Here is a 17,503-nt window from a genome sequence, read left to right as displayed (position 1 = left end):
CCCCCTGGCACTGTCTGACTCTCCCAGTTGGAAGTCTTCTGTCTCTTGCCACACTGTGACTGAATACCAATGGCAGTGTACTTATTTGAGAGCTAGCTGGACGTCTCTACAGAGACACAACTGTGTCCCAGATGGCCCATGCAGACAGTTTCACAGTGTGCTCAAAATGTTTGCAGAATTGGGTGGAACTTAAAACTACCAGCCTATTTTCTTTGCCATCATCATCTAACAGAAATAAACAGCCCACCCTGGGAGCCATCCAGGAGCCCAGCTCCTAGTTCTGGGAACGGCTAGCTCTTTTTCTGGGATGATTTGTGTGGCCTGGCTTGGTCTAGCTCTCTGCTTCTTACCTCTGAACTAAGAATAATGGTTCTTGTCAGAGAAGCTGAGTGTTTTGAGATGAGCAGTTCTAGAAGAAGATTCTCAAGTTCAAGGCCATTATTTCAAACTCTCTTTAGACTTGTGTACCATTTACCAACTAATGCTAGACACTCAAGCCTGTTTGCAGCCAAACGCCTCTTCTTTCCTGACAAACACCCCAGTGTTAGCAGCTGGGAGCTGCACTGAGGACTCTTGGGGAGCCTGTGGAGTCTGTTTCCAGAGTGTAAGGATTTCCGTCTCAAGTGTGGAGACAGTTCACAGTTTTAGGGAAAGCCCAGAGCTTCAGGCCCGCTGTACTCGCCAGTATCCTGGCAGAAATCATCCATGAGCCCACAGCGTTCAGTTAGCACCCCAGTGCTCTGTGACTGTGCTCACAAGCACTGCTTGCACACTAACTGATGACTGTACCAAACCTTCACAGACTCCTCTGCCTGACCATTTCCAGTGTTGTCAGATACAGTCCAAGGGGTGCTTAGTGGACACCGGCTGCGAAATTTTGTCGCTGCATTTTAGTATCTATGGGGACTAAAAGCACAACTAATATCACCGAACTGTTTCTGATAACTTTTAATTTAGAAACAGATCATCCAACTTTTAAAAAGGGTCCCAGCTGGGGCTGGAGAGATGGCTCAGTGATTAAGAATACTGGCTGATGCACTAAGGACAGGTTCCGGTCCCACTGCCTGGGGGCCTCCCAAACAGTTCAAGCTAATCAACTGTCTCACTTATCCAGAGGGCCTGGTCCAGTTGGACCTCCTCAGCTATTGGTTCATAGTTCATGTGTTTCCACTAGTTTGGCTATTTGTCCCTGTGCTTTTTCCAATCATGGTCTCAACAATTCTCGCTCATACAATTCCTCCTCTTTCTTGCCGATTGGATTCCTGGAGCTCCACCTGGGGCCTGGCCTTTTGGAACCTGGGGGCTATGCAGGGACACTTTGCCCAGCCTGGGAGGAGAGGACTGGACCTGCCTGGACTGAATCTACCATGTTGAGCTGAATCCCCAGGGGAGTCCTTGCCCTAGAGGAGAAGGGAATGGGGGGTTGGCTGGGGGGAAGAAGGGGGGCGGGAGAAGGGAGGACAGGGGAATCCATGGCTGATATGTAAAATTAAATCAAATTATATATATAAAAAAATACTGGCTGAGACAGTTTCTTCTTCTGCATAATCAGGCTAAAAATCACAACCTAGGCTGAGCTTAGTGAAGTGCACCTTTAATTCCAGTACTCAGAAGGCAGAGGCAAGCAGTGAGTTCAAGCCAGCCAGCCCAGTGATATACAGTGAGACCTGTCTTAATAAATAGAGATAGATAGAGATGGATGGATGGATAGACGGGTAGATGGATAGATGGATGGATGGATGGATGGATGGATGAAAAGCAAATCATACCCTTATGGCTCAATAGTGCAGCATGTGCCTACCATGATGTACAAGGCCCTGGGCTCAAGAGCCTGGGTTTGATCTGCTCTATTTACCGTATGTATATGACAGTGCTATGGATACCATAAAACCCTGTAGTTGCTTGTAGGTGCTCAGACTGTGAAGGGAATATTATAAAAATGCATTCCCAATTATACTGATAATTTATGAGTGTTCAAGGAGATGGAGTTCTGGTCTTATGAGAACATTAAAGATACCACAGCCACTGTGATGCAGTCTACCTCAGAACACCCAAGGCAGGCCTTAGTCAGCCCCAGTATGTTTATATAAACTAAGCCTCAGCTTTCTCATCTCTAAAATAGGAGACACCATGCAATGCATGGGGTTACTGAAAAGGCCAAAAAAGGGATCAAATTTGTAAAGTGTGGCTTTTTTCCCAGGAGCAACAAGCTGAGCAGCAGGCAGAATGACGCCAATTCACTAAGACATGGCCACAGAAGACTATCAGCAGCATTGTAACTTGATGTCCCAACCATCTAACTGTTGTAGGATATTATTTTAAGGTGTGTTACTTTTGTTTATGTTGCATTTGTTTAACTCTGTGAAGCTGTGTTACTGTGCCTGTGTAAAACACCTGATGATCGAATAAAGAACTGGCAGCCAATGGCGAGGCAGGAAAAAGGATAGGTGGGGCTGGCAGGCAGAGAGAATATATAGAAGGAGGAATGAGAGTGGAAGGAGGAGGACTCCAGGGGCTAGCCACCCAGCTACACAGTAAGCCATGGAGTAAGCAACAATGAAAGGTATACAGAAATAGACAAAGGGAAAAGCCCAAAAGCAAAAGCTAGATGGGATAATTCAAAGTTAAGTAAAGCTGGTAAGAAACAAGCCAAGCTAAGGCCAGGCATTTGTAAGTAATAAGCCTCCATGTGTGATTTATTTGGGAGCTGGGTGGTGGGACCCCTCAAAAGAGCAAAAGCAAACAACAACATCTAACTCCAGAACTGTCAAGCAATCAGTGACAATGAGCTACCAATATGCAAACTCTAACGGGCAAAATGCTCCAGAAGTAAAAGCAATGGGTCTACCTGAGAAAAAAAATTAAGAAATTAGCAATCCCAGCACTTGGAAGGCAGCGGCAGGCGGATCTCTGTGAGTTCAAGGCCAGCCTGATCTACAGAGTGAGTTCCAGGATACTCAGGGCTACAAAGGGAAACCTTGTCTCAAAAAAAAAAAAAAAAAAAAGCAAAAAACAAATATATAAATAAATAAATTAGCAATCATTTAGCTTTTAAAAGTCAGCCCTGAGGTTGGAGAGCTCAGTGGCTAAGAGCACTTTCTGCTCTACCAGACTGAACCCCAGTTCAGTTCCCAGAACCCACTTCAGATCCCAATTGCCTGTAATTCCTGCTCCAGGGCATCTGACTCCCTCTCCTGGCCTCTAGAGGCACCCACATACATGCAGGCAAGCAGACACACAGAGACAATTTTTTTTAATGTCAGCCTTGTCAGTCATCATCCAAGTCATATGATCAAATTTGTCACTTTGGTATGGAGGTCTCAAGCAAACATCTTTCAGGCAGCCTTGTCTAAAGAGGCCTTTCTCTCTCAGCCTGTACAGGGAAGAGCAGCAGGACAATACAGAGACAAATCCTATTTTTGTGTTTACAACTATTGGATCTTATTAGGATTACATACAAAAAATTCACAGTTCTTGCTTATGCAGATAGTAAAGAATCCATTCCTAGAGTTCTTCATTTCTACTTCCTTTTACAGGAAGCAAAACAACTGTTATTAATTGATCTAACTGAATTAATGAAGCAAATTAAACATTGGAACAAGCAATGCCTTAAAATAGATCCCAGTGTTCATTATTTTATTACTAGACAGAGTTAAACACTGGTCCATTCTCACATCCCCTCCATCACTGGTGCTTCTGATCCAGACACAGCTTTGAAAAAGCACAGCACATAAATTGGGCGGTGGTGGCACACACCATTAGTCCAGGACACACACACACACACACACACACACACACACACACACAAACAAAGCACAGCATATACTTCCATGGTTTTCTTTCTAAAACTTTTTTACTGGGGCTGGAGATAGGACGCGGTAATTTAGTGCACTTGTTGTGAAGGACCTGGGTTCAGTTCCCAGTACCCACATAATGGCTCACAAACATCTGAAACTCCAGGTTTAGAGGATCCAATACCCTCTTCTAGTTTCCATGAGTACTGCACACATGCACAGACGTACATGTAGCCAAAACACCCATACATATGAAAATAAGCCTTCAATATATATTACATATATACAATAAAAATCTATTAATTCCAAGTAAATTCAAACACTTGAATGTTCCTTTCTGCCTAAAATTCTATCAGTCTCCATAATAACTATACAATAAAACATGAATTTCAAGGTTCCTCCCCTCTCCTCTATTCTAGCTCCTGCCACTGCATTACCAAGTACTCGTTTTTTTTTGTTTTGGGTTTTTTTTGGGGGGGAGGATTGAGACAGGGTTTCTCTGTGTAACAGCTCTGGCTGTCCTCAAACTCAGAGAGATCCACCTGCCTCTGCCTCCCAAGTGCTGGACTAAAGGTGGGTGCCACCACGCCTAGTACCAAGTACTTCGGAAGATGCTTCTAGAACAGATCATCCTGTACCTGACTATCTGTTTATTACTTCAGGTAAATTGCAATTTATCTAGCAATGAGGACAGTATCAGCACACCTCCCCACTAAAACATGCTTACTCATCACGTACAGGAATGCAGCCAGGTCCCAGCTGCTTTCTTTTTAAGACGAACACCTGAGCAGAACCTGGTGGTACAGATCTGTAATCCCAGGTCTTCTGAGGCTTGAAGATCACAACTCCACTGTCACTTCTAGACAATGAAGTGAATCCCTATCTGGAAGAGCTGCTAAGGCTGGGGATGCAGTTTAGAGGACTCGCCTAGCATGTGAGACGCTGAGTTTTAATACCTAGCACAGAAGTGGAGGAAAAAAAAAAAAAAAGACCTTTTGGGCTAGGCATGTACTCAGTTGGTAGAGTGTCTGCATAATGCACAAGGCCTGGGTTTAATCCTCAGCACCCATAAACCAGGTGTCTGTCATCCCAGCACTCCAGAAGCAGAGGCGGAAGGACCAAGAGTTCAAAAACAAACAAACAAATAAGTGTTGCGGAATATTTGTTTAACTATGTAAAGATGTGTTGCTGTTTTACCTTGCCTGCCTAAGGCACCTGATTGGTCTAATAAAGCAGAACGGACAATAGCAAGGGAGATGGGACTTCTGGGCAAGGAGAGTAAGTAGGAAGAGAAATTTAGGCTCGAGGAGGAAAAAAAAGAGATGTCAAGGAGATACCTGGGGCCAGCCAGACATTGAAGAAAGAAAGTAGGACATACAGAATGAAAGAAAGATAAAAAGCCCTGAGGCAAGATGTAGATGAATAGAAACAGGTTAAATTAAGTTAAAAGAGCTAATGGGACAAGCCTAAGCTAAGGCCGAGCATTCATAACTAATAATAAGTCTCTGTGTCTTTATTTAGGAGCTGGTTGGTGGCCCAAAGAAAAATACAACCACAAACAGGGCTGTAAGTGTGGCTCACTCACTGGTGGGGTGCTTGGCTAACACACAGAAGTTATGAGGTTTGGTCTCTAATACTTAAAAACAGACAGAGCACCCTTGGAATTAAGTGCAAGCATCTATCTATGAAGTATTCAGACCAAAAAGACTTGGAATGTCACTGGGCCATAGTGGCACATGCCTATAACCCCAGTATTTGGCAGATGGAAGAAAAGTTCAAGACCAGCTGAGTTACAAGAGTGCAGTCTCAATGGAAATGGAAACAGAGTCTCCCCAAGATGTATGATATCCAAATTGGTTTTGAAATCAATCCCTCAAACTTTCCAGACATGGTGGCACAAATCAGTGATCCTAGCACTTGGAAGGCTAAAACAGAAGAATCACCAATGTGAGGTCAGCCTACGCTACAAAGTGAGACCCTGTCTCAAAAACAAACAACATCCCACAAGCCAAGCAAGATAGTTTGTGGGTAAAAATGCTTGCCATGAGAAAACAGCAACTTCAGTTCCAATCCTTAGGACCCACAGAAAAGCCAGATGTGGTGGTAAACACCTGGTGGAGACGACACAGTGACCAGAGGCTCACAAGCCTGCTGGCCTCAGTATACAAGCGCACAGGGCAGCAGAGAAAGGACGGAGATTGAGCCTCAAAATGCAGAGCAAAAATGACTCCCAAAAGTTGTCCTCTGACCTCCACACAAACATCATGGTGTGTACACACGAGTACACACACACATCGCAAACTTTAAGAAACATACAAACTACATAGGAATTCCATAAAACCAATGGTTCTGCTTTAGGGAGTCAGGATGTGGCATCTGTGTCTGCATTTTTTTTTTTCTTTTTCTTGAGACAGGGTTTCTCTGTGTAACAGCCTTGGCTGTCCTGGAACTCACTGTGTAGACCAGGCCATCCTGGAACTCACAGCAATCCACCTGCCTTTGTATCTCAAGTGCTGGGATTAAAGGCGTCCGCCACCACCGCCGCCGCCGCCACCCAGCTGTGTCTACATTTCTTTCTCTCTTTCTTTCTTTCTTTTTTTTTTTTTTTTTTTTCTTTAAGATTTATTGGAGCCAGGCAGTGGTGGCGAACACCTTTAATCCCAGCACTCAGGAGGCAGAGCCAGGCGGATCTCTGTGAGTTCGAGGCCAGCCTGGTCTACCGAGTGAGTTCCAGGAGAGGCGCAAAGCTACACAGAGAAACCCTGTCTCGAAAAACCAAAAAAAAAAAAAAAAGATTTATTGGGGTTGGGGATTTAGCTCAGTGGTAGAGTGCTTGCCTAGCAAGCACAAGGCCCTGGGTTCGGTCCTCAGCTCTGGAAAAAAAAAGATTTATTTATTCATGTATTTTATGTATATGAGGGCTCTGTCTTCATGAACACCAGAAGAAGGAATCTGATCCCATTACAGATGGTTTGAGCCACCATGTGGTTGTTGGGAATTGAACTCAGGACCTCTGGAAGAGTAGTCAGGTGCTCTCAACCACTGAGTCATCTCTCCAGCCCATGTCTGCATTTCTAACAATCTCCAAATGTTCCCATAGGCCACATCAAACACCAAGAATGTATAGCAACTAGTGTATTCTGAATTGCAATTGAAGAAGCCAATGCTCATAAAGATGAGGAAACTTGGGCAGGATTCCAGAGTACCAAGAGGCAGACTGTGAACTTAGGTCTTCTGACCCCAAACCTAGCACTAATCTTTTGATCTAAACATCACAACCAAATAGATACACAGCTTTCCTTTGCCCTATATGGAAGAGGGAGGAGGTAGAGCTGGAAATACCAGCTATGGGACAATCAAGCCAGTCAGGTACTCATGTTAATTTCAATCATCCAACCTTCAGCTAAGACTCCTTAAAGGGCTGAAAGGAGCGTAGGGATTTACACACACACACACACACACACACACACACACACACACACACACACACACAAAGGGGAACTACCTGGCCCAAGAGCTTGTACTAAATCCCTAAACAAATGGCATGACCCTGTATGTTCTGAGCTATGTTGTTCAGACCTCTGCTGGAATATTCTGAGTACTCAGCAGCACCCACCATTGAATGGGTGAACATCCACAAAGGGTAACAGAAGGAACAGAAACATCTGTGTGTCCTAGAGAAGTGCAAGCTTGAAACATAAGCACCAACTTTCTCCATCAGCCATGGCAGAGAGAGTTCAGACCTGTCCTCTGTGGCCCAAGGATGCCAAACCCACCCCGGTTTTCCAGTTCACAGTTGTCTAGTATCAGACCCCAAGCTCTGTGACTTCAGCCCAGGCTGCTTCCCCACAGGAGACCATCCAACCTGACCCAATGTAAGCCTTTCAGGAAGACAGCTCTCCACCCAGGCAGGAAACGTAATCTCAGGCACAGCTGTCCAAGACAGACTGAGCTGTAACACAGGCCAGAGATCCTAATGCAAATCCTGTCCGCAGAGGTCGGAGGGTGGTTCAATCAGAGGTGAATCACTCAGCAGGAATGCAGCAGGAATGCAGCAAAGGGAAGCTGGGCCCTGGATGTGTGGCTGGGTGAAATGAACCAGCCAAGTCCAGGGTAGCGCCATCCCCTACGAAGGGGATGAGACTCAGGGTGAGTGAGCTTCTTCAAGGCACTGATGACGGTAGGAGGGAAAGCTGCATGAAAACGAAGCTGTCCACCCACACCACTACGTGGACTTCCTCCTAGAAAAGCACAATATCACCTCCAGGTACCAGGAAGAATCTCAGAGAGGAACTTCTTCTGAAGATGTCCCTATGGAGGCACAACCAGAGATTATCTCCAGGCCAGAGCAGACAGAAGACTGCCAGAATCCTGATGCAAGCTCCACATGTGGGGGTCGCCAAGCGACCCCTCAGAGACCCAAGGACATACAAATGTGAGGAATGTCCCAGAACCTTTAAATATCCCTGTAGACTTTCAGCTCACCAGAGAATACACAAGGAGAGGCCAATTTTCTGTACCACGTGTCATTTTTCTACACTAACTCAGACCTGAGAGTACATGAGGTCATACACCAGGAAAATAAGCCTTTCGAATGTAGTACCTGTGGAAAGTCCTTCAGCAATCAAACCAATCTGAAAGCTCATGAGAGGATTCACACAGGAGAGAAGCCCTACACCTGCTCCCTGTGTAACCGTAGCTTCTGCCAGCCATCCACATACCACCGTCACCGGAGGAAATGCCACAAATCCGACGGAACTGTGTACCTTCCTCACCAGAGGTTAGCAGGGCTCCAGCTCAGTGTTTCATCTGTAGATGAAGAAGCATGTAGCTTCTAAACAGCAAGTACCATTGAAGTTGTGACTTGTAACTTCTGGATTGTTCCCTCTGTCTGTTGTCAGAGTCTATTGCCATGTGTGGATGAAGATGAGTCTGTTTTCAGTTCAGTAACATTTTTCTAAGGCCTTAAATAGCTTATAATTTCTGCCTGATATATATTAAATAAATGAATGGAATTGTTAAAAAAAAAAAAAAGAAAGAAAAAGCACAATAAATGCCTGCTGACTTGAGCCCACTACCTTAGATGCCAGCTAAGACTGCTGTTTCTTCTTGCTGTGCTCAGATTTTCCTTCCAAATATAATCATCCATCCTCAGTGACTAACCTATATAATCATGCATCCTTAATGACTAACCTATATAATCATCCATCCTCAATGACTAACCTAAAGCATCTGTTGGTTTAGTCCAGGCTTGCCTGGAACTAGCTATGTAGTCCAGGCTGGCTTCGAACTCATGGAAATCCTCCTGTTTCAGCCTGAGTGCTGGGTCAAAGACCTGTGTGCGTGGACCCGAACAGTAAATGAACTGATCTGCTTCCACGAATCTACAGAAATGTACCAACACAGGGTGTGACCACCAGTCTCCATCGCTTAATCTTACACAACTGTGTGTAACTAAAATAAGGCCCTTCCTACAAACTTGTTTCCTCTTTACTAAAGTAAGAAAAGAGAAAATCTGAACTACCTAAACTAGATACTTCCTTAATTAGCTACCATGCCGTAAAAAGAAACGAAACTGGGACAGTAAGTTGGCTCAACAGGTGAAGGGGCACTTGCCTGGAACCTGCTGACCTGAGTCACCCCAGCTCCCACTCCCACGGTGGAAGGAGAGGACCAACTCCATCAAGCTGTCCTACACACAAAGAGTCACTGAAAAAATAAAGATGTGGTGGTACACATCTGTAACTCAGAATCCCTGCACTCAGGAGGCTGAGGCAAGGGGTCACAAGTTCAAGGGTAGCCCCACCCCACCCCGCCCCGCCCCCGGCCCCACCACTGCCCACACCCCCTTAAAAAGATAAAACAAGGAGCTGGCGAGATGGCTCAGATGGTGCTTGCTGTCCAAGCCTGATGAACTGGGGTTGAGGCCCAGAACCCAGAGAAGTAGAGGCAGAGAGCTGACTCCTGAGGTTGTCCTTTGACCTTTCACATGTGTGCTGTGAGTGCCCCCAAATAATAACAATAGTAACAATCATAATCATAACAGTAACAATTTAATTTTAAAGTAAAGAGGCTGGAGAGATAACTAATTGCTTACGGGTGCTTGTTGCTCTTACATAGGGCCTGGGTTCGGTTCCTAACATCAGGCAGCTCACAACTGCCTGTAACTCCAGTTCCAAGCGATCCAATGCCCTTCTACAGCCTCCCAGAACACACGCACACACGTGGTGCACATAAACACAGAGGCACACACACATACACATATACAACAAGTAACTAAATCTCTTTTTAAGAAGATTGGGGGCCGGGCAGTGGTGGCACATTCCTTTAAAGCACGGCACTTGGGAGGCAGAGGCAGTGGGATCTCTGTGAGTTCGAGACCAGCCTGGTTAGGACAGCCAGAGCTACACAGAGAAACTCTGTCTCAAAAAAACAAAACAAAACAAAAAAACAAAAAAAAAACCCACAAAAACAACAAACAAACAAAAAAAAAAGGAGGGGGTGGAAAAAGAAGGGAAGAGAAGAGAATCTGAGCCATATGATCAACTTTCTTGGGAAACTAACAGAGTACTGTCTACAAAGGTGCCTAAAAACTTTTGAATGGTTCTTGTTGGTAGGCCTCGACCTGAGGCTGGTTTCTAGTAACAATTAAACCATATAAATCTGATCAGTGGTAACTATCAGTCAAGTGCCTTATGTCTTGTTCTTTCATACATATCTTAGGTAATCCTCACCTCAGCAAGGCAGAAATATTTCACAAGTGAAGATAAACTTAGGTCTCCTAGATGGCAGGGTCTATGTCCTGGTCACTTCTCCACAGTGTCTCAGCTTTCTCTCTACAAGCATCTTAAAAGCCAGTTCAGTCACCTCTACAACTGCAGAAACTAAGCTGGCCCTAGATCAAGAGACCTGAGTTATTGATCCCTAACCATATGGCGGACTCTGTGCTTGGAGTCCTGTGGGATGGGAGAGGATGCACGGTGACACCCTCCTCCACTGCACTGTGAAGAGGCAAGCTTCCCAACATGCAGACTAGCAAAAACCAGGCCTAATTACCGCTGGTGAAAGAGGACCCTGATGAAGGGAGAGCTGTCAGCGAAAAGAGCTGATTAACCAACACAGCCCTCTTCTCCTCCACAGCTACAACTGGGGTCCAGTCCACAGATGGCAGCCTGCAACTTCCCTGCATGCCCCGCCCACTCTCCAGAGAGCAGCCAGATGCTTAAAACTCTTACCAACGATTAGGACTGGCTTCAGAATAACACCCTTCAAAGCTTTCCATCCACTTAGCATCCAAACTCTGCTGCCATTCAAGGCCCATCCCCCTCTTTCTATTTACTCCCCTCTCCCCTCAATCACTCTACTCTAGACACAGAGGTCTTTCAATTTCTTAAATCTTGCCAACTTCCCAGCCATCCCTATGCTGATCTCCCAGCCAGGAACAAGCCCCCCAAAGCTGGTTCCTTCGAAGACTCAGTTCAAACTTGAACTTTTCAATGAGGCTATCCCTGGCCATCCTACTGAACAGCACCCTCCACTCACTGTGACCAACTCTTCTTGTTTAACGCTCCTCACTGACATCTCCAGAATGGTTCGTTCCTTCACTTAGTGTCATGCCTGCCCCTACTAGCTCTCTTTTAGAGAAAGGGTCTCTCTTGTTGGTCAGGTTGGCCATGAAATTGCTCCATAAACAAGGATGACCTTGACCCTCTTGCCTCTCCCTCCAGGGACACGCATAGCCAGTATCTTGTCTCTCTCTTTAAAGTGGGGGCTGTCTGGTTCCCCTCTATGAATTTGACTGGATGCTACCTGTGCTCAGAAGTTCCAGAATGTTTGTTATTATCGCGGAGCATCCTCAGGATAGACCACCTTTTTTTTTTTTCTTTTTCCTTCTGAGACAGGGTTTCTCTGGCTGTCCTGGAACTCACTTTGTAGATCAGGCTGGTCTCAAACTCACAAAGATCCACGTGCCTCTGCCTCCCGAGTGCCAGGGTTAAAGGCGTGCGCCACCACCCACAGCTAAGGATAGACCACCTTATTATGAGAAAACATCAAGCAGATGTTTACAATGTTAGTTAAGCCCCTACTATGTGTTGGGTACTATAAATCCTTTCAGAAGGGCAATCCACTAGTTCACAATCCTAGAACAAACTTCCCTGGGGACCTTCTGGGTTAAATAATTGTTTGTATGACTCCTAAACCCTCTCACCTTTGGCCCACTCTCCAAGGAAGAACTGCCAAGCTATGATTCATGCTCACATTGCTGTGACAAAAAGCAGAGCATTCTGACATTCTTTACAGTCACTAAAGCACTTTCACATTCATTTCCTTAAGAAAACTACAAGGCACTTTCCTAGACAGACTCACAACAGGAAGTAAGGATGCCGTCAAGTATCAATCAACAACAGCACTACACCGGCCAATGGAGGCACAGAGTCCTCCTTCCTTCTGGTTCAGGAGGGACAGGAAAGTGGTGAGTCACAGGGGGTAAGGCTTACAATAAATACGGAAGTTCCGAGAAGGCCTGGATATGAGGCAACCAAAAGAGAATCACAGGGCTAGCAACATCTTGGGCCTCAGAGGCCCAGATCCTATCGAGCGGATGCGGAAACCGTGGTCTCAAACTTGTTCAATTCCACTCAACAAGTGAACAGAGTGGGCACCAGAGGGTCTCCTCACTCCCCAACCCCCTTTTCTCTCCATAAAGGAGGCTTTTCAAGAAGACTCCTGAGTCAGAGGCCGAGGGCAGCTCAGGCTCCACCACGGGCTCGGAGGAGGGCAGAGGTGGGCCCAGACACACATAAATGACAGGGTGGGGAAAAGAAATGAGCCAAAGTGGGGGTAGAGGCAGTGGCTGGGAAGGTGGGTGAGGCCAAAGGGAGCAGAACGCAGTCAACAGAGTGGAACAGCACCGAGTTACAGTGCTATGAGATCTGGGTCAGAAGAGGCCCGAGCGGGTGGGGAAGAGTTTGGAGGGAGTCTGATGGTGGAAGTGAGCCGGCTCAAGGAGACACAGAAGGGAGTCAGGTGGAAAGGGGTCCCGGGCCGGGACAGGCACCGAAGCAAGTCTGGCCCAAGAGTTCCAGGGTTGAAGGAGACCCCGAAACGAGTCAGACAAAGTGCAGTCGGGGCCTGGGGAGCCTTAGGAGGGGCAGTGGAGAGTCTGATGGGGCCAGGGCCGCCTCACCGCGTTTGTTTTTGGTGCCGTGCTTCTTGGCAGCAGTCAGCTCCTGTTCGATCTTCTTCTCCAGGAACTCCTGCTTCTTGCTTAGCATCTCCTCCGTGTCCCGAAGCCGCTGGATGGCCTCCTGGGGGGTCGGGCCGCCCTTGCCCGCCTTACCCCCTCCAGCCCCGAACAGCTTCCCGAACACCGACATGGTTGCTGCTCGCCGCGCCGGCCTCCGGCGCCTGCTCCGGCTCGGCTCGGCTCCGGCGCCCGCTCCCGGCCCCGCCGCTCCCCGCAGCCGCAGGCCTCGCCTCCACCTCCGCCCCGCAGCTGGGCCCGGCCGCGCCACCTCCCACAGGCCCCCACGCCCGGGCCCGGCCGGCGTCAGGGCAACGCGCCGCTGACTACAGCTCCCAGAACACCACGCGCCCGCAGCCCCTCGAGTCTAAGGGAGGACCGTGCGCTGCATGCCGGGAGTCCGAGTCTTCCGGCTCGTGGCGTACGACGGCGCACCTTTTTAGTCTCGCCGAGGTCAAAGGGCGAGGTGGCATGCTGGAAAACGTAGTCTCCTTGGAATGTGTTCTGTAGAGGCGGAGAACAGGAAGAGAAATAACTATTACAAAGAGAGGGATTCATTGTATTGCTCCGTGGTAGAGGCCTGGGTTTGATTTCCAGTCCCCAAAGCACATGATCACATTTGATTCTCATAAGCAGTTTATGACAGATCCCTGCTTTGGAGCCAGGTCTTCAAGTAGCCTAGGCTGGCCTTGAACTCCCTGTGTAGCAGAAGCTGGCCTCGAATTCTTGATCCTGCCTCTGCTTCTGGAGTATTGGAATTACAGGTCTGTGCCAGCCTGTCCCGCCTGCTGTTCCTATTTTATGGGTAAGTGAATCAAGCTCTGGAACCGACCGACTAACTAGCTTAATTTACCGGCCAAGTTGGTTCTCTCTACTTGCGTTGGCGGTCTTTCTACCCTTTATTCACCTAGCAGACTTTCTGGAACCGAAGAACTAGCCACCTTAGCAGTGGATTCAACTGCAAAGCTTCAAATCAACCTTGAATACTGACTTAGGCAGTTACTTCTTCCTCTACACAACTATAAATTTGATATAGTCACAGGTCCTCTTAAAAGTGAGATAGGGGGCGGCCCAGCCACCCTGCGGAGGTTGGTCAGGTGGTTGCCCATCTTCTTGATGAGCTTCACCTCTTTATCCAGGAAGTGGCTTTCCAGGAATTCACAGAGGTGAGGATCTGTGCGAGCAGAAGCCAGGGCATGAAGATCCAAGAGGGCCTGGTTCAGGCTCTTCTCCAGGACCAAGGCAGCTTCCATGGCCTCCTGGGATTTACCCCACTCATCTTGAGAGGGCTTCTGCACATCCTGGAATAGTGCGCGGCCTCCGCGTTCGTTCTGCATCTTGAGCAGCCACTCGGCACCCTCGCGCTTCTCCTCGGCCAATTCGCGGAAGAAGTGGCTGACACCCTCCAGAGCCACGTCATCCCGGTCAAAATAGTAGCCCAAAGAGAGGTAGGTGTAGGAGACCTGCAGGTGCAAGTTGGCCAGGCGGTTCACTGCAGCCTCCACTTCGGTGGAATAATTCTGGCGGACCTGGGAGCTCATGGCTGATAGGCAGTGGAGCTAACCGCGGAGAGACGGTGCTGGCTGGTCCTGCGAGCCGAAGGCGGCGAGGAGATGGTCCCAGAGGCTGCGACTGGAGACACTGGGAGGCGGCTGGACGCTAACGAAAGGAGGCCCCGGGTCTGCTCCGTCCAAACACTGTTGAAGCAAGACACAGACACGGGATCTCCGGGCACAGACCGGTGTGCCCCCGCCATCTCTGGGCGAGTACCTCTTCGAGAGGCTCACTCTCAAGCATGACTAGGAGGCCTCACCTTCCAAGGGGCTCCCTCCTCTGCTCTGCACCAGCCAGCCTCAGGACCTTCCCCCGAACCTCTAGGCAGCTTTGTTAACCGCTCTGGAGCCCCTCCCAAGTCTCGGGACCAAGTGAAAATAAAGCATTTTGAAATAGCAAAAAAAAAAAAAAAAAAAAAAAAGTGAGATAGGGCCGGGAGTTGGTGGCGCACGCCTTTAATCCCAGCACTCGAGAGGCAGAGCCAGGCAGATCTCTGTGAGTTCGAGGCCAACCTGGTCTACAGAGTGAGTTCCAGGAAAGATGCAAAGCTACACAGAGAAACCCTGTCTCAAAAAAAAAAAAAAAAAAAGTGAGATAGGAAATACAAAGAGCTGGCACACAGCAGACTACAGGCACTCAAACAAAAATGTGTATTTTAAAGGGCATGGCAATTCATGCTGGTAATCCCAGCTCTTGGGAGGCTGAGATAAGAGGACTGGTATGAGTTCAAGTCCAACCTGGGCTACAGAACGAGTTCCAGGTCAATTTGAGCTAGACTCTAGCCAATAGAGGAAAAAAAAAAAACTCACAAAAGCTTTTAAGAGGACTTGTGACAATTTCTGTCTTGTTGTAAGACAGGGTCTCCATGTGTAGCCCAAGCTGACCTCAAACGTGATCCTTCTGCCTCTGCCTAGAGCCTCCTGCACTGCATGTTCTAGGGATTCTGATCATGGATTATTACTGAACTAGAAGGAGAGCCTAGCACTTTCAAAGTTAGCATAAGGGTCAGGTGTGGGGGCACACATACCTGAATTCTCACCACTTTGAGATCCAGAGTCCAAGGTCATTCTCTGCTACATAACAAGTTCAAAGCTAAGCTGGAATACACGGAACCTAAACTTTGTCTGGAGGGGCTGTGTTTTATGGCACCACTAATTATGAAACATAAGTCACATTTGTATCTATTATAATAGAAAATTTGCAATGTTTTATTAAAGTTTTTTTAAAAAGAAAAAGAAAGAACCCGTCTACTGGCAACATCATGGCACAGCCCATTTGGATCTGAGCAGCCTGCCCCTCACCACTTACCTTAGTCATGCTGCTCTCAGCACTTGGAAGAAAACACTTGCCAGTTTTAGCCATGTCCCTCAAAGCCTATGAACAGGCAGATGCCACAAATCTGCCACCAGTCTCACACACTATTGAGCTAAACTGGTTGACAGCAGAGTCCTGTGTCCTATGTCCTAACAAGTTTATGTCAACTTGACACTACTAGGGTCACTGGAGAGGAGAGAGCCTCAGTTAAGAAAAGGCTCAGTGAATGTCGGGCTGTAGGCAAGCCTGTAGAGCATTTTCTTAATTAGTGATTGATGGGGGAGGGCTCTGCCCATTGTGGGTGGGGCCACCCCTGCGCTGGTGGTCCTGGGTTCTGTAAGAAAGCAGTTGGAGCAAACCAAGAGGAGCAAGCCAGTAAGCAGCACCCTTCCATGGCCTCTGCACTGGTTCCTGCCCAGTTTGAGTTCCTGTCCTGACTTGCTTAGATGATGAACAGTGTAAGCCAAATCAACCCTTTCCTCCCCAACTTTCTTTTGATCATGATGTTCACCTATAGCATGAATCCTGGAGCTAGATATCAGGGTGAAAGCTGAAAGATCAGAGAAGCAGAGCAGCCAGCCACTAGTTCTTACCTCTACGAAGAAATCTTCAGCTGAAAAGGAACTGACTCCTGTCTCCTCCTGCTTTATATTCCTTTCTCTGCCCAGCCATATCACTTTCTGTCTCAACCTCCCTAGTGCTGGGATTAAAGGCATGTGTGCCTCCCAAATACTGGGAGCAAAGGCGTGAGATCCCAAGATTAAGGTGTGTGCCCCCACTGCCTGGCCTCTATGGCTAACTAGTGGCTGCCTGGCTTTGCCCTCTGATCTTCAGGCAAGCTTTGTTAGAGCATACACAAAATATCACCACAAACCTCAAAGGAGATACCCTGGGAGTCCAGAAAATCATCTTGGGGGGATTATAACAGAAACCTCAAATTTAGCTTGAGTGCTCTTCCCATACAATTGGCATTGGTCACTGGGGAAGAATTTTGAACCTACATTGGGACTCTTTTTTTGTTTGTTTGTTTTTTGTTTTTTTTTGTTTTTTTTGGGGTTTTTCGAGACAGGGTTTCTCTGTGTTGCTTTGCGCCTTTCCTGGAACTCACTTTGTAGCCCATCTGGCCTCGAACTCACAGAGATCTACTTGCCTCTGCCTCCCAAGTGCTGGGATTAAAGGCATGCGCCACCACCACCCGGCGGGACTCTGTTTTTAAAAAGGTGCTGAAAGCCAGATACAGGGTGCCTATGTATAGTGTGACCTTTGGAAATCTGACACAGGAGACCGCAAGTTCCAAACCAGCTTGGAAAAGAATTCTGTCTCGCCGGGCGATGGTGGCGCATGCCTTTAATCCCAGCACTCGAGAGGCAGAGGCAGGCGGATCTTTGTGAGTTCGAGGCCAGCCTGGTCTACAGAGCGAGATTCAGGAAAGGCGCAAAGCTACACAGAGAAACCCTGTCTCGGGGGAAAAAAAAAAGAATTCTGTCTCAATCTGAAGAAGAAGAAGAAGAAGAAGAAGAAGAAGAAGAAGAAGAAGAAGAAGAAGAAGAAGAAGGAAGGCTGAGATCAAGTCATGATGTCTGCTTAGGATATGGAA

General features: G+C 47.4%; 2 protein-coding genes across 2 annotated transcripts in view; both read right to left on the bottom strand.

Moving 5' to 3' along the window:
• The window catches only part of Chmp4b (charged multivesicular body protein 4B), a 44,311-nt gene extending 31,044 nt beyond the window's left edge, over positions 1-13,267 (bottom strand). The window contains exon 1 of the mRNA XM_059261694.1: positions 12,982-13,267. Within this exon, the coding sequence (XP_059117677.1) occupies positions 12,982-13,171 (190 nt within the window). The 5' untranslated portion in view covers positions 13,172-13,267. The remainder of the gene's footprint in view (positions 1-12,981) is intronic.
• Positions 13,268-14,057: 790 nt separating this feature from the next.
• Positions 14,058-14,756, bottom strand: LOC131907905 (ferritin light chain 1-like). The gene has a single exon (XM_059258967.1). The coding sequence runs from the start codon at positions 14,577-14,579 to the stop codon at positions 14,058-14,060; it is 522 nt and encodes a 173-aa protein (XP_059114950.1). The 5' UTR covers positions 14,580-14,756.
• Positions 14,757-17,503: the final 2,747 nt, after the last annotated feature.

Source organism: Peromyscus eremicus, chromosome 4 (assembly GCF_949786415.1).
Source record: "Peromyscus eremicus chromosome 4, PerEre_H2_v1, whole genome shotgun sequence".
Classification (NCBI taxonomy): domain Eukaryota; kingdom Metazoa; phylum Chordata; class Mammalia; order Rodentia; family Cricetidae; genus Peromyscus; species Peromyscus eremicus.
This window is presented reverse-complemented; position numbering and strand designations above follow the sequence as displayed.

Excerpts from the sequence above, each read along its gene's own strand:
- LOC131907905 (XM_059258967.1), bottom strand. The coding sequence starts at position 14,579 with ATGAGCTCCCAGGTCCGCCAGAATTATTCCACCGAAGTGGAGGCTGCA.